Here is a 24987-nt window from a genome sequence, read left to right as displayed (position 1 = left end):
ATGTGCTAGAAATTCAAATTCATTAGGATTTTTGGATTTGTTTTAGGATTCATTTTAGGATTTGTTTAGGATTTGTTTTAGGATTTGTTTAGGATTAGGATTTGTTTTTTATAAGGGAGCATAAGTCAGATTTCAGTAACCTTCAAGGATGTTTCAAGCCACTGTATGGCTATGGCATGATCTCCCCTGTGCTAATTTAGCTGACTTAACAAGTTTTCTGTCAGTGACTCTCCTCCAAGTGGTAAGGATGCCATTAAGAGGCAAAACTCTTAGGTGTGATAAATGCAGAACAACAGATACTAGTTTTTAGCATTTACTGAGCAGGAGCTTTTAATTGAACAGACCTCTGTATCGTAATCATGGGTTTCCTGCTCCCTTGTTTTACCTGTCTGTCAGCAATAGTCACGGGAGTCACCATAGAAAATGTTTTCCTCAGAAACTTTGCATTTTGAAAAACTGTGGGTATGACACCCTGAGGCTGGTTTGTAATGCTAAATTAGAGACTGACAGCCCTCCTGGCATGGGGGAGCAGTACAAAGCCAGCACAGCCCAACTCAGCTTTCCTAATTGCCCTGGCTTTGGGCCACGCCAGAGGTGAGAGGATGCATTCCCCAGTTAATGTCAGCAAGCAGCATGGGCCAGCTGCTCCCCATGGGACAGGGAGCCAAGAGTGGTGACAAGGCTGGCAGGCCAGGGGCCAAGCCAGCACAGACTCCATCCTGCCAGGCACAAGGGAGGGAGCATGGCAGGCCCAGGACCAGCAGCTTGGCACAGCCCACAGTCCAAATCTCCAGGCAAGTTTGTGGCAGTGAGGCACAGGCAGATCTGTGGTGATGAAGCAAGACTGAGGCCAAGCCCAGAAGTCAATCCACAGGTCAGGAACATGTCTGTTGACAGTAATCAGCATCACATACTGCCCAGTGATCAAGAGGCAGGACCACAGAGACAGGACCAGGCTGAGGTCAAGCTGGGGAGTAGTCCACGGATCAGGGTCAGGATCGATGAGGTCCATGGCCAGGCATGGGCACAGTTGTGACAGAGTTGTAAACAGGCACAGCTACAATCCAGCTCAGACAGGTTCTGAAGGCCCTGAGCTGACCTGGGACTCGTGGGCAGGGATGTGGGTAGAAGTCCCAGGTGAGTTTGCTCAGGACCATTAATGACTGTTAGTACCCTCAGGGTCCTGAGAGCTAAGTTCTGACCAGATCTGGAGACCATGGAATTGAAGAGAGAGGTAAAGCATCTGGGTAAGAAAAGTAAGCAGTAAAAAAGAAGAAAAGTTGTATGATAAGCTGCTGTGCTGGGTTAGCCAAAAACAAAGTAATTCACCATGCAGTTAGAATCCTTTCTTCTTAGTAGCTAACATGGTCTTTTGCTTTGCATTTAGTTTGAGAATAAGGAGGTAGCACTCTGGGATAGGTTTAATGTTTTCTTTAAGTAGCTTTTCAGTGTTTGGGATTTGGTATGCAAATAAAGTAAGAACTCGCTGACATCTTGGCTATTGTCAGGGAAACCAAGAACTTCTTCATCTGCAGATGCAAGTTGGTAGGAGGGAAGCAGAGATGGAACACCATGTTAGACTGACATCCAGGCTTATCAATTCCATACTATGAACATCACACTCCATATGTAAGTGGGAAGTTGCTGGGGATGGTCTTCCTTCAATGGCCACTGTCCATGAGGGGTCCTGCTCCTGCTGTTGATCTCTGTGTTTTACTGAACTCTCAGCATCTGCTTCTGGTGGTCATTGCTGTGAGCATTTGTTCCAGCAGTTGAGTATTGTTCTGTATTGCTCTTCTTTTATTATTGTTCTATTAAATGTTTCCATTTCAACCTGTGAACCTTTCTTCCTTTTCTCTTTCACTGGTGGAAGAAAAGGTGGAAAAGAGCGGCTGTTTACTGTTTAGCTGCTGCCCGGGGTTGAACAGTAACAGCTGGGCATCATGAGTGTAAGTCCCAGGAGAAGGGGCAGATGTGTTAGGCAGCGAATCTTGCTGGAGGTAGTTTTTCATAAACAGTTTGGAGCCAGCTGCTTACACAGGAACCAGACTGTCCTGCCTTCTTTTCCTGGGTGCCATATAGCATATAGCCTTTTATTTGGAAGGACTTGCTACCTCTTCCTCCACTTCTATTTTGCCTTCCCCCAACCCTCAGTCCTAGACTTCCTGGAACTCCTGCTTCATTAGATTTTTTTCCTCTTCGTTCCCACTTCTGAGACCTCCACTCCTAGGTCAAAAAACTCAGGAAAGTAGGGCTGGGGGGTATTCCGAGCTTCTTACAGCAGCTGCCATCCCAGTCAATTTGTCTGATTCCCAGGTCTGTATGTTCTAGCCTCACAGCACATGTGAGCCATGATGCAGAGTCCAAAAGAGTAAGTTTGGCAGTTACGTGGATTCCATGCCTTGACTTTGACACAGGTACCTCGCTAAGTGAATGAGTCTCACAAGCTGGAAACAGCTAGTCTGGAGGGACCTTAGTAGAGAAGAATTAGGTCTTCTTTGACTTATGCCTAGTGGTATATGTGAAGGGCCTATATAGACTTCAGGAGCAGGGAAATTCTTCCATGCTTTTTCTGGTCACAATCTGTATCAGAACTTTAAATTGGACAGCTATGGGAGGGCACACTGACTACTCACCAATACGAACATCATAATAGATTGATTACTATGTGAGAGACATAATTAATATGAGTCACATGATGCATGTGAAGGAGAAGAGAAACTTAAATTATTGAGGTTAGTTGGTTGTAAGTTTTGCTTTGCTCTATTGGGATAACAGGACTTGACTGTTTTATTGGGAAAACACACTAGCTCATTTGGTTGATAGTGGGAAGCTAGGTTAACACCTGCAGTATTAGCTAATTTAGTCTGAGTTTTAGGTCTCTCTGACTTTGCTGGGACTGCATTGCAGACCTGCTTTACTGAAATAAGCCATGGGGCTTGTGGGACTGTTAATTAAACTCTCTTCTGAACTTTTAGAAGACTAATTTTGTTTTTCTAATTGTATATTTTTAGTATGTGTATACTAGAGTAATATCTGGTAGTATATTTAGGAACAAAGACATGGGATTATGGAGGGAAAATTATACTGGATAATATGAAAAAGAAAAGTATGGAAAAAAATTTCTTTGTCACATTCCATGAAGTGCAGTTCTTCCTTTACTGTTATTTTCCACTAGTTGAAATTAGTCTTTGAATATTTCTTTTTTGTTTAGTTCTTTTTTGTCTTCTCTAGGCTTCTGGGCCCGTGAAATAGGCAAGATGATTGGCCTGCAGCACCCCCTCATACCCGTTCATCATCAATATCTTGTGACATCAACTATCCCTGAAGTGAAAGCTCTAAAAACAGAATTGCCTGTGATTCGTGACTTAGAAGGATCGTATTACCTAAGGCAAGAAAGGGATGGTCTTTTATTTGGTCCATATGAAAGCGAGGAGAAAATGAAGCTACAGGACTCATGGGTAACAAATGGAGTCCCGCCAGGTGATTAAGAACATGAAATTTTTAAATTTGATAAGCACTAACACATGTACATTTTTACAAATCCCAGCCTGCCATGCTACCTTAGGTGATGAAAATAGAAAGTATTTGAAATGTGAGATTGTAATGCAGAGACTTTCTATTAAGTTATTTTAAGTCAATAATGTTTCTGTTTAAAAATAACCCACAACCTATTTCCGAAGGAAGAGCGATCACCATTGTTGGGCTTTGGATTGCATTGTCACAGCTTCTTGAACTTGTTGTCTCCAGTAGTGTCAAGTCCCTCTACAGAGTGATGCTCAATATTGCTTAGAGCACAGGCTGAAGCCTGAAATATATCCAGGAATTCAGTAAACATCATGAAAATCATAAATTGACACAGGCAATATTTTTCTTCCCTCACTCAACTGTTGGCATATTGAGAAGAATAAGTGGGTCTTAACATGGAAGGAAGTTTCTGTGTTTCTCCACTTCCTTTCTACCTCATTGTTGAATTTGCATAACACCAGGGTTAAACAAATATGTATAAAGGACAGTGTAACTGCAGTGACAATAAACTTGATCCTGCAGGTAACTATGGATTTATGCGCACCATTTTTTCTCATGTAGGATGGCAAAAGCTTGAACATAATCACTGATTTATTCCAGATAGCTTTTATATATGTAGATTGCATAACTGTGTCTAAAATGTAAGTATTTTCAGTGTAATTAAGTATGTAATAAGAGGTAAATGTTTGTGCAGGTTTTGGAAAAGAACTTTTTGAGTCTGATTTAAACAGAATAATGGAGCATATCGAGGCTGCTATGGAAATGGTCCCAGTTCTGAAAAATGCGGACATCATAAACACAATTGCAGGTCCTATCACCTACTCTCCAGACATTCTTCCTATGGTGGGACCACATCAGGGTGTCAGAAATTACTGGGTAGCTATTGGTTTTGGGTGAGTAAATTCTTTGTGACAATTTTTGTCTGTCATAACATTAAAATGGCAGTCACCTCAAGCTTTGCAAATTTTTATGGGTTTGGGGGTTGTTTTGCATGTTTGTTTTTGTGAAATATTATTGGAAATGGTTTTAATTACCACTACCTACATAACATATGCTCTTGCTTCTTTATCATAACTATCACTAGTTTTACAATGGGTTTCCTCATTTTATTCTAATTTATTCTAAGTGCCAATATCTGTGACACTTTACAAAGCAGCAAGAAGTGGGTAGGACTTGGTACTGTCTGTGCAGCAAGTTAAAGTCATAAAAGTGCTGGGCTTTATCATACAATTTCCAGTTCATCTTATGTATTGCTTTGGATTATGTTGTGTTCAACAGTTGTTTGGTGTATGCAGAAACTGGTGTCACTGAAATTGTGGCAAGGATGATTGGTACAGGGAGAACTTCTAATATGAGGTATTAACTTTCGGGTGAAGAGTGGAAGGCATACTGAGCAGAAGGCACTGCCAGCAGACCAAGTGACTGGCCACTCTAGGAATACGAACACAGCAATGGCTCTGGCTGTTGAAGGTTGAGCTGAGAAATAATGTGGCTGGATGTTGGTGGAAAGCAAATGAGAGCAGTGTGACAACAGGAGTGGGTGTCTTACTGGTGCCATTTATTCTCTCCTGCCCGTTACAGTTTTTTCTTTGAATGCTATTTGCATCTTATATAATCTAGCCCCACTGAAGTGAGTGCTAAAGCTCTTACTGGTTTCAAAATATCTTAGTTTGACCATTGATTCACGATGGGTAGAATGAACTGAATACAATTCCAGACACATGTTATTGAACATATTCTGTTTACATTGGTTTTCCAGTTGCCTAACTTGCTGTTCAAAATCCAGCTCAGTTTTTTCCAGTTTTCTTTCAGTTCAAACCAAACAAATCCTCAGATCATAAGATAAGGCAGCACCACTAATGTGCATTCTGAGGCCTGTAAAATAAAAAGGTTTAGTAATTTTGCAATGATTTGTTGTGAAAGGTATTCACCTTTGCTGCTTGGATTTTTTTCTTTTTTTTTTTTTTTTTTTTTGAATTGTTGTCCTTTAGCAACATTTGCAGAACTTACAGTTACAAAAGTGGTTTGTTTAGTCCTTGTTCACCAAAAAGGCTATTAAAGTTCATTATTGTGCTGTCAGTCTTCGGAGCCCGTTTTCCTCCATTGGTGTCAATGGGAGCAGAATCAAAGTCCCATATAGGAATAACTGAAGACCAGTGTTACATATTTAAGTTTCTTTAAACACCTTTTTCATCTCTGAATGTTTAGACACAGGTCATGATTATGTTGCTGTCATTAGATTGCTTTGTCTGCTTTTCAGGGACTTTTGACTCGCTGTTCTATGCTTCTGGGTCACTGCAGTGTTTCTGCCAGTGTTGTAATTTTTTGTGTGCATTAGCAAATCCTTATCTCATAGTCAACTAGCAGGGACATTGTGACAGAGGACTTAGTGCTGTTAGTTTAGAGGATTTTTCTTATCTAAAATTAGCAGCTTGCTAGGCATTTTAATGTGCAAAGAAGTTAATAAGTATACTTAGCAGAGCTTGTAGCACTGTTTATTATTAAGGTTGTGCAATGTTTCCCATTTAAGACTGTTTTCAGTTACTCATAGGTTTGAAAGTATTAACAAGCACAGACTAGAATGTATTCAGAAAAGTTTAAATCAAGGCAGTATAACCATTCCAAAGATGACATTTTTGGAAGGTATGTTGTTTTGCTGTGTCAAGGTTTTTGTAAAGTCTTTCTTTTGAAGAATTTCCCCATTTTCTGAAAATGAACTTCACATTTAGCAGAAGCAACCTTTCTCCTAAAGATATGCCTTTCTGCCATTCTTCACAAAATCTAGCCATGGGGCCCATTCACAAGCCTTTATTAATGCTACAGCTCATAAACACTTAATAGAGACTCTAAATCTTGCACTAAGATTCCTACATTCTGTCTACAGTAGTATTCCATGGGCAAAGACTGAGCAGGAATTTTCCTGCAGAAATGGGGTAGAAAAATAGCTAAACCTGTGACGAAGACCCTAGAAAAAGAGACCATGGTGTTCAAGGACTCAGATTGCTGAGGAAAAAGGAGTGTAGTGAGTCAAAAATTGGTGAGAAGCAAGGACTCCTAAACAAGTAAGACACAAGAATGGGACAGGGACAATAGGAAGATAATCTGGCAAGGATTGCCAGGAGAGAAGAAAAACAGAGAAGGGCAGTTTGTGTTCATTAAAGAAATTTTCTCTAGATCTCCATATGAAGACCGTGTTTCCTAAACTGCACCACTCTTTACAGCTACTTGTAACATCCCATCCCTGCAAAACATGAGTTTCATTCTTGTGTAGCATAACTGCAGTGGTATATTAATACAATCAGAGCCCCATTACCCTAGGCAATGAGGAATTTGGGTATCCTGCATAATTTAAAATCCCTGATAATTTAGGCCCAGATAGGGGCACCAAATACAGCTGCTTGCACAGAGTTAGTGCTCCAAAGCTCTGCAAAGTGCAAAGCTGTACCTTTAGTAGCATCTTGACATCGTGGGGCTGTCTTGCCTCCAGGGGTACCCTGCCACCAGCTCAGTGGTCCTCAGCAGAGGCTAAAAAACTTCATTGTATTTGGTCTGTTGCCACCCAGAGTCATGCAGTGGTCTCTGTGCTGTGTTCCCCTGTGCTTTTGGCTGCAGTGAATGGTGCAGGGAGGCTTAAGCTGCCTGAAAGTTCTTCTGGAGCTGTTCTTCAAGGCGTTGTAGCCATGGTCACAAAACTTATACTGTGAATAACAAAGAGTTGCCTAATTAAATTAACTCTAGCAGTGGCTGCAGTACTTGCAGAGTGGCAGTTTACAAGTGCTCATACTTACTGCAACAAATGCAGTGATAATAAGGTTGTGCTGGGAATCTGAATATTTATGCTGAACAGCCTAAAGGAGTGTGTTTGGCAGAATTGCTTCATGTACTCGACTGTTTGATATTTCAGTTTTATTTAAATAAATAAATAAACTGCATATAAAACCCCACTATAGCAAAGTAATCACATGAATATTATGAAGTCAGGCATTCTATCGTTAGGAGGTGCCAAAGTTGTGTAATCTGATTTAATTCTTCTTCTGCATATGCATTAGAATTAAATTATTACTTCTTTTTTTCCCCCACAAGATCCTTGCCTGTTTAATTGAGGGCATAGAATTCGGAATGCAAGGTTGATGAACAACAATTAAATTTTGTTTTATCTTCACTATTGAGCGTGTCTGTGATTTAACTGCTGCATGTTAATCTGAACTTGGTTTTGGACAGACTTCCTCTTTCTTCAAGGATTTTTCTGTTGTGCTCATTGGAGCATTTCACAAATAACTCAGAATTTATTTTCACATCTTTCCTAGACAGGACACTTGTTTTTTTAAGACATGGCAAGCTAATTCACAGAGGTATTAAAATAAAAAGTTGTAAATCATTCCATTTTAATAATTATTTGTAATTAAAAGTTTTGGTGTCAAAGTATAGGTGCCTGCAATTCAGTCTTACACAGTGCTGTTTGGTCATATCTAGACTGGGTAGTGGCATATACATATTGCAGCAGAATGAAGATCTTTGTCCCCAGTTGTCCACTTCAAGCACCTCACAGGAGCACGTTTCAGACACAGCTTTCTCCCTATGGATGTCAAGATGTCAGACATTTTGAAAGTTAGAAATACATACAAAATGTTTAAGTAAGGAAACCTCATGTATATCACTTTGTAACTTTTGAGCATCTACCTTTGTTGCCTGGCGTGGTTCCTTTAATGCGGATTTCTAACAAGAAAACTCTACAATCAGATCCTCCACACACCCATTGTGTAGAAACAGGACAGGCTTTTGCTACAGACTAGTAGCAGAAAATGTCTGCCTGTTTATTTTGTTAACTTTCTGGAACCAGTTTTCTCTGTAATTGTAGTGAAGAACAGAGAAGGTAAATCAGGTGACACAAAGCAGCACTACAAACAAGTATTCTCGTTTTATCTGCAGTTCCTCTATATTCCCTGATTCTTTAAAGCTGTCTCAGTAGTGTTGTCTCCTGATTTCTGCTGCTGTTGCTCTTGTCACTGTAATCTAAATATTCACTGTAGCAGCTAGAATGTCTTAGTCTCGTTTTCAAATCTGAGTCTGGTTTAATCAAATTGGATTGAAAAAGAAGAGGTATTCTGTAACTAGAAAGTGTATTTAATGGATATCAGAAGTTTGAGAGCTTTCTTTAGTATTGCCTGTTGAAGAGTTCTAATGTCCCTGGAGAAGACTCCTAAATTATGAACTTTAGAGAAAGAGTTTGCTGTAATCTTAAGCACTGCAAATGCTGTACATTACCAATAGAATGTTGCTGCTGAGAGTGGGGCAGTAGAACTATTTGCCAATAAAGCATGTGATCTTGGAAAACAAGACCAAATAAAACAAAATAAAAAACTAAAGGGAAAAAAATATAATACTTTAGAGGATGTATTAGTAGTGTATGCCAGTACTGATTTTTAAAAACAAACAAACAAAAAAAGACTTGGCACTACAGGACTTTTTCCTTTTTTTAAGATATGGCATTATACATGCCGGTGGCATAGGAAAGTACCTCAGTGACTGGATCCTTGAGGGGGAACCTCCATTTGACCTGATAGAATTAGATCCCAACCGGTATGGAAAGTGGACCACCACAGAATACACAGCAGCCAAAGCAAGAGAATCGTATGGTTTTAATAACATTGGTAAGAAGGAATTTAAAAAATATATTTATATCCTGAAAATATATGCCAACAAAGACTACCTCTAGATTTCTCTATTCATCTATAGGTACTAATACATATTTTACCTTGGTGATGTATAGTATTTAGTATGCTGTGGTTTTTGTTTTGCAGTTTGCTGTTTGGAGTTTTTTTGTTTACTTTTTCCCCTCTAGTTGGTTACCCTAAAGAAGAAAGATTTGCTGGGAGACCAACAGAGAGAACCAGTGGGCTGTATGATTTGCTGAAATCAAAATGTTCAATGGGCTTTCATGCAGGATGGGAGCAACCTCATTGGTTCTACAAACCTGGAGATGAGACTGGATACAAGTAAATAAAAGATTATCTTCCCCCCCACCCCAATAAGTTGTCATGACAGCAAGGCCCCGCTGAGTTAAATTTAATAAGAAGCATACATTTATCATACATGTCAGCTAAAGGTGCCCGTTGAATAGATCTTCCATAATTATTTTTTCTATAGTTTAGAATCCAATTCATTCTCATAATGCAGACATTTGAAAACACACATTGAGATATCCTGTAACTCTTCTAGGTATGGGGTATCAGGGAAAAGCCTAGCTCAAGGAAAATATTAGAGTAACACTTTGTTCATCTTAAATTTGTATTTTTCTCCCTTTCTTATTATTTGATCAGCAGCACAATATAATCTTTTCATGAAAAATCTGATTGTGTTTTGTATAATTCCCAGGAAAAGAGAAGCCAAATCCTTTTTTTTTTTTTTTTTGCTTAGTTACCTGCTTGCATCAGTGAGCATCCAGCAAATAAATGTTTTCCACAGGGATACTGGAGTCCCAATCTAAATGAGGCTCATAAAGGAATAAAGAGACACAATCTGCTGTTCAGAAATAAAGCCTTCAACACCTTAAACTCAAATAAATGATTCAGCAACAAAGTATGATGTAAATTTACACATGGCAGGCTACTACTTCTTCTAATATTTGAACAGTTCACGGTTCATTGTACAAAATGCTTGATAAAATATCAAGCTATATCTTTATCTGTTGTTAAAGGATTTTAATAATTAAGCTATGTTAGACCAAGGAAAATATTGGGTAAGCTACCTACAATTAGGAAAGTCTATCTCTTTTGAATTATTATTAAACTGAAGAAACAGAAGACTATGTTTTGCTGAAAAAAGCACGAAATTTCCAAATTTTGTCTTGTGTGTGTAAATCCTCTGTTTCAGACCCAGTTTTCGGCGCACAAATTGGTTTGAACCTGTGGGTCGTGAATATAAACAGGTTATGGAAAAAGTTGGTGTGATTGACCTGTCACCATTTGGCAAGTTTAAAGTAAAAGGCACAGATTCTGTTAAGCTGCTGGATCATCTATTTGCGAATGTTGTTCCAAAGGTAAATGGGACAGTGATAAGTATTGTAATGTAGGATTTAGACAAACAAGATCTGTTTCAGAAACAGAAAATGAAGCATAATATTACTGCCATATCTTTCAAATACCAAGTACTCAGATCCTTTGGAGAAATCCCTGTGTCAGGAGACATATCTCACCCAGTTAAGAGCATGGACAGTGGAGTTTGTAGCAGAGTAGCACCATGTAGAAATACCGTTTGGGCACAAATAATTGAATCATAGAATGGTTGAGGTTAGAAGTGTCTTCTGGAGGTCTCCTTGTCCAACCAAATGTTTAAGCAGGTCCCTGGAGCTCATTGCCCAGGACTGTGTCCTGTCTTTTAAGTATCTCCAAGGATGGAGATTCCACCAGCTGTCTGGCCAACTTGTTTGTGTGCTCAGTCACCTCTACAGAAAGTAAGTTTCTTTGAAACAGAACCTTCTGTGTTTCAAATCTTTGTCTAAATAAGTACAAGTGAATCTCACCTGCAATTATTTTACAGTAGCAGTAGAATAGCTTGGCAGCTGCCTGCCTGAAACTGTGCTGTATTGGATGTACACAAGAATAGTGTCCTATAGGTTTAAGAGAAAGAAGAACCTGAATGTAGTGATACTTTATACTGCATTAATTTTGTTATAGCAACATAGATTAAAAGTTTGTTTTCTTTCTAGCTTGGGGTAGAGGTGGGGTAACTGTCATCAGTAGGCATGGATAACACTTGCTGAATATATTTATATGGCGGGGTAAAGCAAGATTAAACAGGAAATTGTGAGAAGAAAGTGGAGTTTATTCAGTGTTGCTAAGGGGAAAAAGAAAGATAAACAACAAAACAGAACAAACAGTTCGAGTCCGTGTAAAAATCCAGCTTTCACCTGGTTGATTATTTAAGATCTTTGATTTTAGGTACCATTCATGCTTGTCTGCATCATAAAATAATTTGGTGAAGTTACTGAAGAAATACTTGTATCAAAACCAGGCTGAGTGTGGCTATCATCAGATCCTGAAAATTCAACTATGTGCCTCTTATATACCAGTAACTATATTGATGTAACACAACCTTGCAAAAGAATGACAATATCTGCAATATTTTTCATTTTCTCATTCATTTACTGGAATCTGGGTGCTGACTGGGTGATTGACAAAGTTCTTATGAAAGCAGAATGAAATAAGAGAGATTAAATTCTGCCTCTGGAACCAGACCACCACAACAGCTACGGCACATTTGTATTTCTGTTCCTATGGATGATATCTGTATGAACATGTGTATGTTTTATGGTCACAGCTAAGTAACTATTATTTGAATTTTTGCCTCTAGAGATCATGTTTCTACACAGAACCTGATTCAAATGTACAGAAATTTAGATTCATAGTCAGCAACTACATAAAATATAAAAGCATAGGTAAACCAAGGCCACAAAAGCACGAGCCAGCTCAGTATTTCTTTAAAGTAAGTGACGAAGTAATGTTAGCCGTTTGGGATCTGAAAACATTATTAATATGATAGAAAAAGAATATTTATATCAATAACATGTAGAATTTTTTATTCTGATGATCAGAGAACAAACAAAAATCGATTGGATTTGAAGTGAAAATGTGTTCTTAAATGTAGCTTAAGAATACATTGTGTAATACACAATAAAAAAAGTATTTATAAAGGTCTTAATTTATCTAATTTCAAATATTTCTATGGTTTCTGTGCTGAAAAATGTGAAATTTCCACTGTAAAGCTTATGCTAGGCCAGGTGTGTATCTGTCTGCTCCTGTTATAGCATAGCAGAAGAAACATAAAAACATCCTTTCAAGTAAAGACAATTCTGTATATTTCATAGTGTTTAAGAATTAAAAACTTTTCTTTTTCATTCTTAATAATTGCATATTTTACTCTGTAGGTGGGATCCACAAATATAAGCCATATGCTAACACCAAGAGGAAAAGTTTATGCTGAACTAACAGTCTCTCAACTGTATCCTGGAGAATTTATGCTTGTAACTGGATCAGGGTCAGAACTTCATGATCTGAGGTTAGTTTATTTTTTATACAGGAAGTACATATAGATATACAGTCACATTAATATAGAAAGATTTTACTAAGTGCCAAATTCTTCATTATTACTCAACAAACATTTTGATAGGTTTGAGAAAATCGCACTTGTTTTGTGATTTTTGTTTCTTAGGGGTTTGGTTAAGTTGAATCCTGAAGTGTAAGCAGTTGCATATTGGTGCAAAAAGATGGAGAATAGACTGAGAGTTATGTAATACACTGTAGTGGAGGTAGTTCTTGTTTTGTTGTTGAACCTGTTTGCGTTGGACATCGTGTGATGGAACACAGCACAGTTGTTCCTTTCCAGTGTTTTCTCTTACGCAAAAAAGAAAATTGGCTTTGAAGATGCATGACCACACAGGCACTGACCTGGCCAATACAGATGGGTAGCGTAGTCTTCCTGATAATGTGATAATGTCTCTCCTTTGGGCTCTGGGATCACTAAGTGAAACAACAGAAAGAAAGCAGGTAGAAGCAGTTGCAGGATGACTTTATTAAAATGCTTGTCATAGATGAGCATTGGAAGCAACATGTCTAGTGCTGTACACACATATTAAGAAAAATATTTTTTTCTTACTGGAGACTGCTGACAAATAAGTTATTCAAAATGAATTAACACATAAAAGACTGAAGCTTGCTACCCCAACACACGGTGAATAATGTACTATTTCATAACAGTCCCATGGGAATGAGTAGGATTACTGACACATTTGAGAACTGATTGGCAGAACCAGGCCCAGTGCATTTACTTCTACAGAATTTCAGCAGTCCTATTTGGTACTCTTCTGTGCCTGAGATCTGCTTAAGAAAGTAGTACAGTATAAGGCTTTTTAATGTACTAATTTCATTTTTTTCATGAGCTTCCTGAAAGACAATACCCAGCTGATGTTTTTGATTAGATCAATAATGAACTTCCTGCCAATACTTTAAATACTGTATTCAGGAAGGAATAAGCTTGGTCATACATTTCTATTGACAGAGGAATGTATTTTGAGATTTCTTATGTTCATTGTGGTTATTGCTTACTTTATTTGTATGTCAACTTTTTATTAACACATTCTAGATCCAAAGGCAAATCTGTTTCCTGTTCTATCAGATAACTTCTCTTATCTTGAAATACTTTTCCACCCTTTTAAATTCTTTTCTTTCCTGGCGGCATCCCAAATACATCTGCTCCTCTACTAGTATCTCACCACGAAACACTTTTTAGCATGGATGACGGGTTTGCATAGTGTAGCATATAGTTCCATTGGTTTTGAGAAGGTATGGGACTGGAAGCTGCTGGGAAGATGAACACTAACATAAATTATTCCTTTTTAACCTTTATCTAAATCAGTTATTTTTCATAAAATAACTGAAATAACTGAACATCTCTATGTTTTGCATGCAGATGGATAGAAGAGGAAGTAACAAGAGGCGGATATAAAGTTGAAATAGAAAACGTGACAGATGAGATGGGAGTACTTGGTGTAGCAGGTCCTTATGCCCGACAGATCCTTCAGAAGTTGACAAGTGAGGATCTGAGAGACAGTTCATTTAATTTTCTACAGTCTAAGCATTTAAAACTTTCTGATATTGCTGTTACTGCCATTAGGATATCATACACAGGTAAGCACTAGAGAAAAGAGACTCTTAAGGAAAAGAGCAATAAATAAGATATAAGTGTAACTAAAATTATGTTGAAAAATAAATCTCATCATAAAGAGTAGGTTCATCACATTTTATGTATAAATTTTTGAGGAAATGCAGAACATTGATTTTTTTCAAATGTGATCTGGTCAGAGTCTGTGCTGAGTTTTCCAAACCATTCTTTTTCTGTAATATGCTATAGTGTAAATATTTATTTTACAGAACAAAAGGCCAGTTCTGATAACCTCTGTGGTATTGCTGCAAAACCAATGTCAAGAATTGTTTCTGGATTACCGTATATTAGTGTTTGTCAAGTACCTTGAAATTGTAACTCTGTAATGCTGAGTATTTGTTTTTCTCAACTACTTTTTATTTTTATTTATTTTTATGTCCAACTCTGCTGCAAAGGACTGAATTCAGATCATTCTGAAGCAGCTGAAACCCCTCTCTATTGTACTAAATATGATACAATATGCTTGTATTATGCTTATTTACACCCAGTTACATTTGCTGTTCGCTTGCCAAGTCATCATCTATTTGTAAAGTCCTTAAGCTTCATTTCTCATTGTGACTTTCCTACATGACCCTCTCTTATCAGTTGTTCTGATTGACTCCCACCCCATATTTCAGTTAACAGTTTAAATTAGAATAATAATACCACTGTTTAAGATTCGGGCATAAATGATCTGGTGGTTCTTGCAGGGAATTATACTTGTTATATGATAACAGAATTCACCAGATAACAGAAAGTGAATTATCACTCACAGCATTGATCCCCACTTTTTAACAATGATAGGACTGTACTTATTAGGATTGTTTAATTGTTAAGCTGATGAAACCGTTAATCTTATTTGTATAACAGGTGAATTGGGCTGGGAGCTCTATCATAGAAAAGAAGATTCTGTAGCTCTTTACAGTGCAATCATGGAAGCTGGCCAAAAAGAGGGAATTGACAACTTCGGAACATATGCTCTGAATGCTTTAAGGCTGGAAAAGGGTTTCCGAGCCTGGGGGGCAGAGGTCAGGAAATATAACTACTATTCTTCCTGTTTATTTTCTTTATTTCAGTATGACTGCACAGCTTTCAGTCAGAGCTAGCTCAGATAGTATTTGTTGCAGTTTCTCCATTTAGCATGAAAAGAAAATTTATTTGAGGAGGAAAAGCTGCTATAAATCTGAAAAGTGTCTTTTCTAAATAAAAATAACTTGAATACTCCATTGCACTGCTGGCAAAGAGACACTTACTTTGATTCACTGATGTTTCTCCCTCTTGCGTATAACAAAATTATGAATGTTTTGCTGAGCTCTAGTGTTTTGAAATCAAAGGCTTGGCTGATAGATTCTGAAAATGTTTTATTTCTGTAATAACTATGTCACAAGAGGCCAATTATTCTTGCTTCATAATGTACTTGGAACTTTTTCATTTCCCATTAGCTTGTTTCTGACAGATTTTCTTGCTCACAATATAGAACTACTCATGAGGCCTAGAGAATTTCAGGAAAATCACTATAACTCTTCCTTATCTGACATTTTTCCTAATTCCTTTACAAAGGACAGAACACGGGACAGTGAATTGGTGGGCATTTAGGGGTCATTTTGTTTTCCAGTGATAATTATTTCCATTGTTGCTTCAAATGCTGCCTAACAAATCATTCCCTCTACACCTAATGAGAAGGTGGTAAATAAAATTAGCTTTGTGTTTTACTTTCCTCTCCAGCTAAGTCATTCTGCTTTGTTGTAATTAATGTGCCTACCTCAGTTATTCAATCTCCTGCACATTCCATTCTGCTTTGATGAAAAGTCTTGTTTCTTAGTGAAATGTGTGTTTGCTTTGCATACTGAAAATTAGATGAATGGTTTATACATCAGTACTTTATATTAGACTATCATAGTAGATATTCTGTTGAAGTCACATATAGGAAGCATACAGTGTATTAAAATGGAAGTTGCAGATATGCAACATGGAAGACATTGATGCAGGAGTAAATAGAATGCTGCATGGAATACCTAAATAAATAACGCACACGCCCAACCCAAAAGCTATGATAGACCATCACATATGGATGGTGAAATTTTTTATTTTTTATTTTTTTTTTAAACAGATGAACTGTGACACTAATCCCTTGGAAGCTGGACTGGGATGCTTTGTAAAGCTAAACAAGGTATGTCTTATAATTTTGAAGTGTTCTATTATGATTAAGGTTATTTCTTTCAGTGTTTGAAAAGAAAAATGTAATTATCTGTAAAATAAAATAGGTTTAGAAAATAAACTGAGCAACTTTTTTTCACTGTGTATAAGAATATTTATTAAGTACTGATTTGTTTTTTAAAAATTTTCATACTTCCATATTTCTTGCTAACAAAATTATACATTAGGTCAGGAAGTTCCAAATACCCAGTGTTGTCTGCATGAAAAATAACACTTTGTGATTTCACAGAGAAGTTCGATTTGTGCTTCTGTAAGCATACAGTATCTATACACAAGCTGAAGAAGCCTGTTCATATTTTGAAAACAATTTACCTGCTTACTCTTGTTAAAGGAGTTGTCTGTATGATCATTTTTTTTTGGCTACCACTCTAGTACAGCAAATACTGAAAAAAACAATAGATTCCTGCTGTTTGAGTTGATGGTCTAACTGATAGCAACAGATGACATTAGAGCTGCACAGGAAACGACTTCACCAGGTTTCTTGGATAGGTCCTCTATTTGACAGAGTTAGGACTCATGATTTGAGTTTCATTTGAACCAGGAAGAAAGTTACAAGCAATTTCTGTATCTATTAGACTATAACAGACTTTGGTTTGCTAAAATATTAATATAAGAAATGAATATGTTGATAAAAGGAGATAGAATAACATATTTTTATTTTTGCTGCATATTTAAATTCAACTAGTCCCATTCTCTCAACTTCCAATCAGGCAGAAACAACTTATAAGCAGAGCACCTCTTCAGAAATTCTATCAACAATTAATTGTTTTCACTTTATTAACCATGATACTAATTTAACTTATATTTGACTCATATCCAAGTTGTCAGTCAGCAGTTCTTCTGAAAAATTTTTTTCAGTAATTGTTGTACTAGAGTGGTAGGTTCTAATGTAATTCTAATGTAGTGGAAGTTTCTAATGTAAAAGATCAGGTCCTATATATTTCAAGTTAGGTGCCCTAAATGAAGGAGTATTTCTGAACAATTTTTGCCTTAGTTTTTCATCTGTAAAACAGAGAAAGTGCCAACATTTTTATCTAAGAGAGATCAAGAAGAAAAAGTCGTGTTTGTGAGACATTTCCTCTTTACAATGATGTAATGTGATACAGGAACAAATTACTTACTTATTTATATTCCTTTTATACCTGAAAAGATAATAAATCAGATATTAAATGACCCTTGGTATTTTTGCCATGATTTGTGGAGGCACTGTGGAACTGATAAAGGGAGTCAAAATCTTTTAAGTTACAGCTCCAAATAAACAACAAATTTTAAACTTTGGATAGGCAAGAACTGTGGAGGCATGTTAAACCTGAAAAGGTGCTTTTGAGACAATTTCACCAGCAGTAACAGGGATGAACCCAGGAAGATGCTTTTCCTCTCCAAATGTTGAACATGTCTATAGACGTTAAAGTTCTTCAGCCTGTGCAGGATTGAGAAAACATTCATTTTTGTCCTATCTAACATCAGTGTGTACACCAGCATGAGATAGAAGTTATGAACTTGTTCTTGGACAACTATGGAGCTCACCCACTGCAAGGCAAGGTGCTCCCAGGCATGTCAGTGGTGGTTCCTATGTGTAGTGGAGTTACAGCTGTCTCTGTTGGCTGCTGTTCTTTTGCCCTAGCCAGAGGAAATTACACGTGCAAGGGAAATACAGAATCTTGTGGAACAGGATTATGTTGTTCCCACCTTGAGGAAAGCATTAGCAGGATTATGGGATAATGCAATGAAAAATGTTACTGTTCCTAGTTATTCTTTCTGCTTCCGTTTGATACATCTTTCCATCTTATACTTTTCTTTTTCTTTAAAGTATAAGCAGGGAAGCAGCCATAGGAAGGGAAAGTTGTTGCTTGACAAGATGCCCATGCAGAACATGCAAAGGCATCAGTGTGTGTGAAGTACTTGATTCTTTATTGCTCCACACACTTCTCTGCATGGTTGAAATGCAGGGCTGGAGCAGGTCTCTGGAGCAGATACTCTCATTGTACATGAATGGGTGTGGAATTAATCTCCAACATAGATGCGGGATGTCAACCTAAAATATCTGCCAGTTTTGCTGAACTAATGTGAAAAAGGAAATAATCAATGTTTATTTCTTGATCCAAATGAGGGCAGTTGTGACTGTGTGTTGACACTGCAGAGGTACCCGAGCTAACTCAGATATTGAAAGCGGTCTGAGCACTGTAACATGAAGTGCAATGTGAGATTATTTACTTCACTTCTTGGCAGCTTGTGGGTGTGCGTCCCAATTCCATGCCTCTGGTTTTGGTATCTGTTTGGCATGGCATAGACCTCAGCATTCCTTAGGGGCCACTGTGACTGAAAACAAGCAAAATACTCTGTTATCATCTGCTCCTGTCATTAAGGAAACTTTGCACACACACATACACACACACACACACAGACACACAAAAGGGCAAATGGGATACGAACTAGTAACAACAGATAACTTAGATCTGTTTGTCACCTTGGTCTGTGGGTTTGTTGATAGGGTTTGTTCCTTCAAGCACGCGCCCCCAACTGGCTAAAGTGCTGGTTTCTCCATAAATTAGAACCAAAATGCGGTGTTCAGCGGTCGTGGTTTAACCCCAACCAGCCACCAAAGCCGTGAGTGCCTTGTTTTGCTCTATCCAGGACTGCCATCTCCTGGGCAGTCCCTCTGCAGCAGCATCGCTGCCTTTGGGAAGAAAACGCGGTAGATGCTGGAAACGTTTGGGACTCTCCTCCAGGACGGGGTCCGAGTGCCTAGCTAAGATTTAGTGTTTGTTTCCAATAGGAGGAAATACCGTTGTCAGAAAGTGTTACTTTGTTGCAGCTCTGTTTGTTTACTGGGACAGTTTATTTCATCTCCATTCCAAGCATTTTTCCAGATTATAAAATATCTAGAATCCCTCTCTTCACTTTTTCTTAGGTCTACTCTACCAGCACTATTTTTTATCTTCATTTCCTGCACCTTTTCCTGTCTTCTTCTCACTGTTTGTGTCTTATCTCCACCAAACCTATTCAGTGATTACCTGCATTTTGACATAAAAAAATGCCTTTTGGACTACAAGCCTTACCTCATCTTCTGACTTTGGCATTGGATTTTTGAGGTTTATTTTACTATTGCACTTACTAGACACATAAGCATTTAGATGCTTCCTTATTCATTATTAATAGAAATTGTGTCACACCCAGCACCTTCACACAGATGTGTGTTGGCTCAACCTCCAGCATAACTACACATCAGTTATCTCATAGAAAACTAGGATGAGCAGGACTGTAGGACTGTGTCTCTGTCATTTTTATCCCTTTGGTGTAGCAGTTTAATCTTACAGGTACTGCCCTCTTCTTTACAGTCATGTTTCCCTCCTGTTCACTCTGCCACATCTGCCCCTCAGTTGCGTTACTCCAGCTCATTTTCTTACCATGGTCTAAACTGTTATGTCCTGATTTATTAAAATACAAAATTATAAGTATTTTTAGGGAAAAGGCTTTTCTTTATCATTTCATAGATGCAGCTTGGAGGAAAAGAAAAAAAAAAGAAAAGAAACACACAAAAATATATAGAACTGGCACATTTAATATCTGTATCAGTGATCTGGATGAGCGGGTCGATGGCACACTCTAGGTTTGCAGATGGTGAGAGTGTTGATCTGCTGGAGGGCAGGAAGGCCATACAGAGGGATCTGGACCTGCTGGATCAATGGGCTGAGTCCACTTGCACGACGTTTAACAAGGCCAAGTGTCGGGTCCTGCACTTGGTTCACAACAACCCCAGGCAGTGCTACAGCTGGGGAAGAGTGGCTGGAAAGCTGCCTGGCAAAGAGGGATGTGGGGCGTGTTGATTGACAGCTCGCTGAACGTGAGCCAGCAGTGTGCCCAGGTGGCTAAGAAGGCCAAGAGCATCCTGGCTTGTATCAGGAATAGTGTGGCCAGCAGAACTAGAGAAGTGATCATGCCGTTTGTACTCAGCACTGCTGAGGCCGCACCTTGAATCCTGTGTTCGGTCTTGGGCCACTCATCGTAAGAAAGACATTGAGGTGCTGGAGAGAGTGCAGAGGAGGGTGATGAAGCTGGTGAGGGACCTGAAGCACAAGTCTGATGAGGAGTGGCTGAAGGAACTGGGGCTGTTCAGACTGGAGAAAAGGAGGCTGAGGGGAGACCTTATCACTGGCTACAACTACCTGAAAGGAGGTTGTAGCATGGAGGTCATTGGTCTCTTTTCCCAAGTGGCAAGTGATAGGACAAGAGGAAATGGCCTCAAGTTGTGCCAGGGGAAGGTTTAGATTGAATATTAGGAAAAAACTCTCCATGGAAAGGGTTGTCAGTAATTGGAACAGGCTGCCCAGAAAAGTGGTGGAGACACCATCCTTTGAAGCGTTTAAAAGATGTGGTGTGGTGCTTAGGGACGTGGTTTAGTGGTGGACTTTGCAGTGCTAGCTTTACAGCTGCACTTGATAATCTTAAAGGTATTTTCCAACCAAAACGATTCCATGATTCTAATTGCAGAGAGCATGCCCTCCAGAAGGGAGCACTAGACTATCAGTCCTGCCTTGGGCCTCCAGGCTCTGTCCACAAAAAGGACTGAACACTAGGGGAAGGTGGTGGGGAAAGTGGCAGAAAGGAAGATGTACATGCTGACTCTGGGTCTTTGCAACATTGTGGCATATGTAGTCATTTATATAATCGTCTGTGTAAAATGCTACTGTTCTGATTGGGTGACTCTATGCTTTAATGGCGTGGTCTCTAGTGCTCAAAAGCAGCAGTATGAAATCAAAACCTGTCACCCGCAGGAGAGTTGTGCTGAGTACGGGTAACCAGGAAAGCATCACCTTGTGACCATTTTGACCATGTTTTGCACCATTTGATATTTTTTTTTTCCCCACTGACTTTAAAATGGGAACTGGGTTTGCAGTACCATAGAGAATTAATAATTTTTGTCTTCTAATTTGTAAAATCCAGTATAGGGTGTATAGAGAAGGCGTAGTCCGTGGAATGCTTGGCACTTGCTATCCAGGTCTGCTGGGAGCTCTGCTGCTATTCATAGTTGATTCTGGACAGGCAAACCTGCAAGAATTTCTGTGACTCCCCCTTACTGCCATTCTGTGCTTTTCCTTCACTTTCTCCAGCTTGTATCCCTCCTGTTCTGAGAGGAATGACTACAGTAGAGGTCACTGACCCCACTCCACAAACTAGTATAAGGTTTTGGTTTTGCCATCCCTACTCCATGTGAAAAAGGGAGGAGAAGGGAGAAAAAAGAGCACAGACTTTACTGAAAAAAGGATAAGGAGCCTGAGGAAAAGCAGAGGGACCTGAAAAAGGATGGAGTGATGGAAAGGTACAAGGTATTTGAGAGGGGGAAAGGGTACTTTTTTCCCCTCTTCCTGCTCTCTTTCACTCCTCATTTATTAAGCCTGTAACAAATTTATTCAGTGTAATTTTCTACCTATACCCTGTCCCCATGCAAATTAAAATTTAGGAGTGGAACCATATTCCATGGTTACTTGAACTGATGTTTAGAGGGTCATAAAACAGAGGATTTATTCCATAAATTTATGCAGAGTATGAAACACATTAGAAATAATCTGCTATGATTTTGTTATCTGCATAAAACACATACCTAGGTCACCCCCAGTGTGTTTGTTGGGCAATGTAAAGGAATAAGCACCCACCTAGCTAGGAGCTTTGAGCCAAAATAATTCAGTAATTCATCAGTTGTTTGTATCATACTGATTTCTTAGAGCTGGCTGTTTGCATACAAGGACGACTTAGGCAGATGGAATGAAAAGTGCAGTGATACAGGTGTTATACGCACTGAGTGGCCACATCTCCCTTAGAAAACTGGTTTGTGTGGTGCGAACTGTAGCTTTTGTTTGCTGCAGAAAAATGAACCTGTAAAATGGTTGTTGTCTGTGGAGGAAAACAATCTTCAATTATTGCCCTGGTGAGAGAGCTATCATTTGGAGTGTTACCCTGAAATTATTCAAGACCAACTAAGAATAATTAATTTCAAAATACTGCATTGATGCTGTCTCCAGTGTGTTGTAATGTGGTGGTTATAGCAGATCACAGCAGCTGTTGGTGCTGCCTTACTCAGTTGGGTGGCTTTGTGTACATAATTTGACTGCATGCCTGCAGTTTCAAGTGGTATCCCAAATAAATGACAACATTTTATTGTTAAGAGATTTGCATATCTTTGCCAGTTATTGTTGAATGGATATGACATTTTTCTTCCTAGATACCTAGACTTTATTCTGCTAAACTGAACAATTTAAAAAAAAAAAAAGGAAAGAAAGAAAGAAAAAGTTTTATAGATAATTCCTATTCCTTTGCTTCCCTTACACCACAAAAGTTTTTTACAGAGGGCTAGAATTAGGATCCACATGCCATTGAAAGCTCAGCACACTTGAAACACAGTAAGTGAAACTTTTCAGGGTACACCAGTGTGCCTAAAAAATGACCTCACCAGTCGATGTCTCCTGAATGCTTAAAATATATATATATATATATATATATACTTAGCTCGTGCTAGCAAAAACATGGTTACTTACACAAGGTAAAAGCCTGATGAGGACAAGGACAAGGCATATATGTATGCCTGATGTGTTAATAGATGGAGTAATCAATGGGCTCCCTTTAATTATATGCTATTTGAAAATCTTCAGTGATTTATCTTTGTGATATTATTTTCCATTTTAATCTGTATGTTGGGTAACACAAGTGAAAAGTACAAACCATCTCTTTTGTTTCTTTTTTTTTTTCTGGTGAACTGCACTCGAATTAAAGAATATGAAGCTAAGCAGTAGATATTATCTTTATCTTGTATCTAAGCAGTGTTTTTATTTAATATGAAAAACATTACATCTGCCAAAGCCTAATGCTTTGGGAGCTCATGCCAAGATAATGGAAAGTCTTCTGTATTTTACATTTAGCTTATTAGGACTCCCCTTACTCTAAGAAGTCAAAGTTTTACATTGTTACTACATGTCAAGTGTTTATTTTTTTTAACTAAGAGGCAGTAAGAGCAGCTTTAAATTTGACTTTTGTTTGAGGCTGGAATTGCTTAGGATTTTCCTTTGTTTCTGTTATTTTTCTTGTGTTTCTTTTTTTTTTTTTTTTTCAATTTATATTCATTTACTGAATTGTCCTGTTTTGAATGGGATTTTTTTTTCTTGCATTATAGCTACTGTCACAAGCTAAAGCAAAAAGAAGCAATACCCAGACTGACTGTTTTTCTTCCGGAAATAGGAAGCAGTTGTTTCCAAGAATAGCCAGACTGAGTTTGAATGAATCAGTTTCCAAAATGTGGTTTTGATTGGAATGAACGACCTCATGCACACACATTCATAAATCAAAAATCAATAGTGATGGAAATGTGCTTAGTGTACAATTGACATGGATACCCAAGAACTGTGAAATAAGATGACTGACCTAATCAGATTCGTATGATTAGAATTTGTTAAGAAGTTGCTTTAAATGTTTTTTAAACACGTATATATACACTTTTTTCAGTTGTACATCATATTTTCATACATAGATTTTTGTCCAAGTTTGCATGTGTTTATATATGTCCATGAACATACATATGCACACAAGTTTGCAAAGTGTGTGTGTGTAGATATATATATTTACATATTTGTGTGTATTTTGCATTATATTAAATCCCCCAAAACCACATCCAGTTAGCATAAGAACTATGTAGTGGTTTATTCCAGGTGGCTAATAGCTTGGCCTGGTTAAAACTAATTGGGTAAGAATTTAATTTTGTATCAGTAAACCAATAGGCACGGAATGATCCAGAGATACATGGATTCTAAATCTGCTAGCTGCTTGCTCTTATGGTTTCCATATCTAAAAGGTAATTAAGAAGAGGAAGTCAATTATTTTTGCTGTCAACCTCAAGGTTCCATTAATTAGTAAATTAACTGGAGTTAACTGTCATCTATGCAGTTATTCTGGAAGTGACCCATAAAAGCAGTACACATCTGTTATCAGATCATACTCAAGGCTCTGATTATGATTTCTGCATTAACCTTTATGGAAACTGTTTTTCCATTTCTAAATCAGGAATTCACAGAGGTAAAAATTAAACAGAAATCTTGATTTAAAAAAACAAACCACCAAATCCAAAACAAAAAAAACACAAAACAAACAAAACCCCAAACAAAACCAAACAAAAACCATAAAAAACCCACACCAAAATAAACAACAACAAAACACACAAAAAACCTCAAACAAATAAACCCCACAAAATACCACCACCATCACCAACAAAAAAGCACAAACAAAAAAATAAAATACAAACAAAAAGAAAAAAAACACAACAGCCACAAACATGAAACATGAGACATGGCAGTACAGCAGTAGGTACATCAGTGCTGTGTGATACACCATTCCCAAAGTCACTCATCACAATTTGTTCCCCTGGAAAACTTGGTGGCGACTTGGCTGAGAAAAAGGGCAGAATAAAGAATGCTGCCAGAACCAAGTTCTGAGAGAGTCCTGTCTATTGCCACTCTTGTATTACCAAAGATATCTAAAAATGGGAATTCAGACATTTAT

The 24987-nt window shown here is 38.1% G+C and overlaps 1 protein-coding gene across 1 annotated transcript in view; it reads left to right on the top strand.

Annotated features, from left to right (window-relative positions):
• The window catches only part of DMGDH (dimethylglycine dehydrogenase), a 44235-nt gene that overhangs the window by 15641 nt on the left and 3607 nt on the right, over positions 1-24987 (top strand). The window contains exons 6-14 of the mRNA XM_065047394.1: positions 3235-3483; positions 4223-4421; positions 9010-9179; positions 9371-9524; positions 10402-10567; positions 12455-12585; positions 13996-14213; positions 15097-15254; positions 16337-16396. Of these exons, the coding sequence (XP_064903466.1) occupies positions 3235-3483; positions 4223-4421; positions 9010-9179; positions 9371-9524; positions 10402-10567; positions 12455-12585; positions 13996-14213; positions 15097-15254; positions 16337-16396 (1505 nt within the window). The remainder of the gene's footprint in view (positions 1-3234; positions 3484-4222; positions 4422-9009; positions 9180-9370; positions 9525-10401; positions 10568-12454; positions 12586-13995; positions 14214-15096; positions 15255-16336; positions 16397-24987) is intronic.

The sequence above is a fragment of the Columba livia genome, chromosome Z, assembly GCF_036013475.1.
Source record: "Columba livia isolate bColLiv1 breed racing homer chromosome Z, bColLiv1.pat.W.v2, whole genome shotgun sequence".
NCBI classification, from domain to species: Eukaryota; Metazoa; Chordata; class Aves; order Columbiformes; family Columbidae; genus Columba; species Columba livia.
Note: the sequence above shows the minus strand (reverse complement) of the source record. Positions and strands in the feature narration are given on the sequence as shown.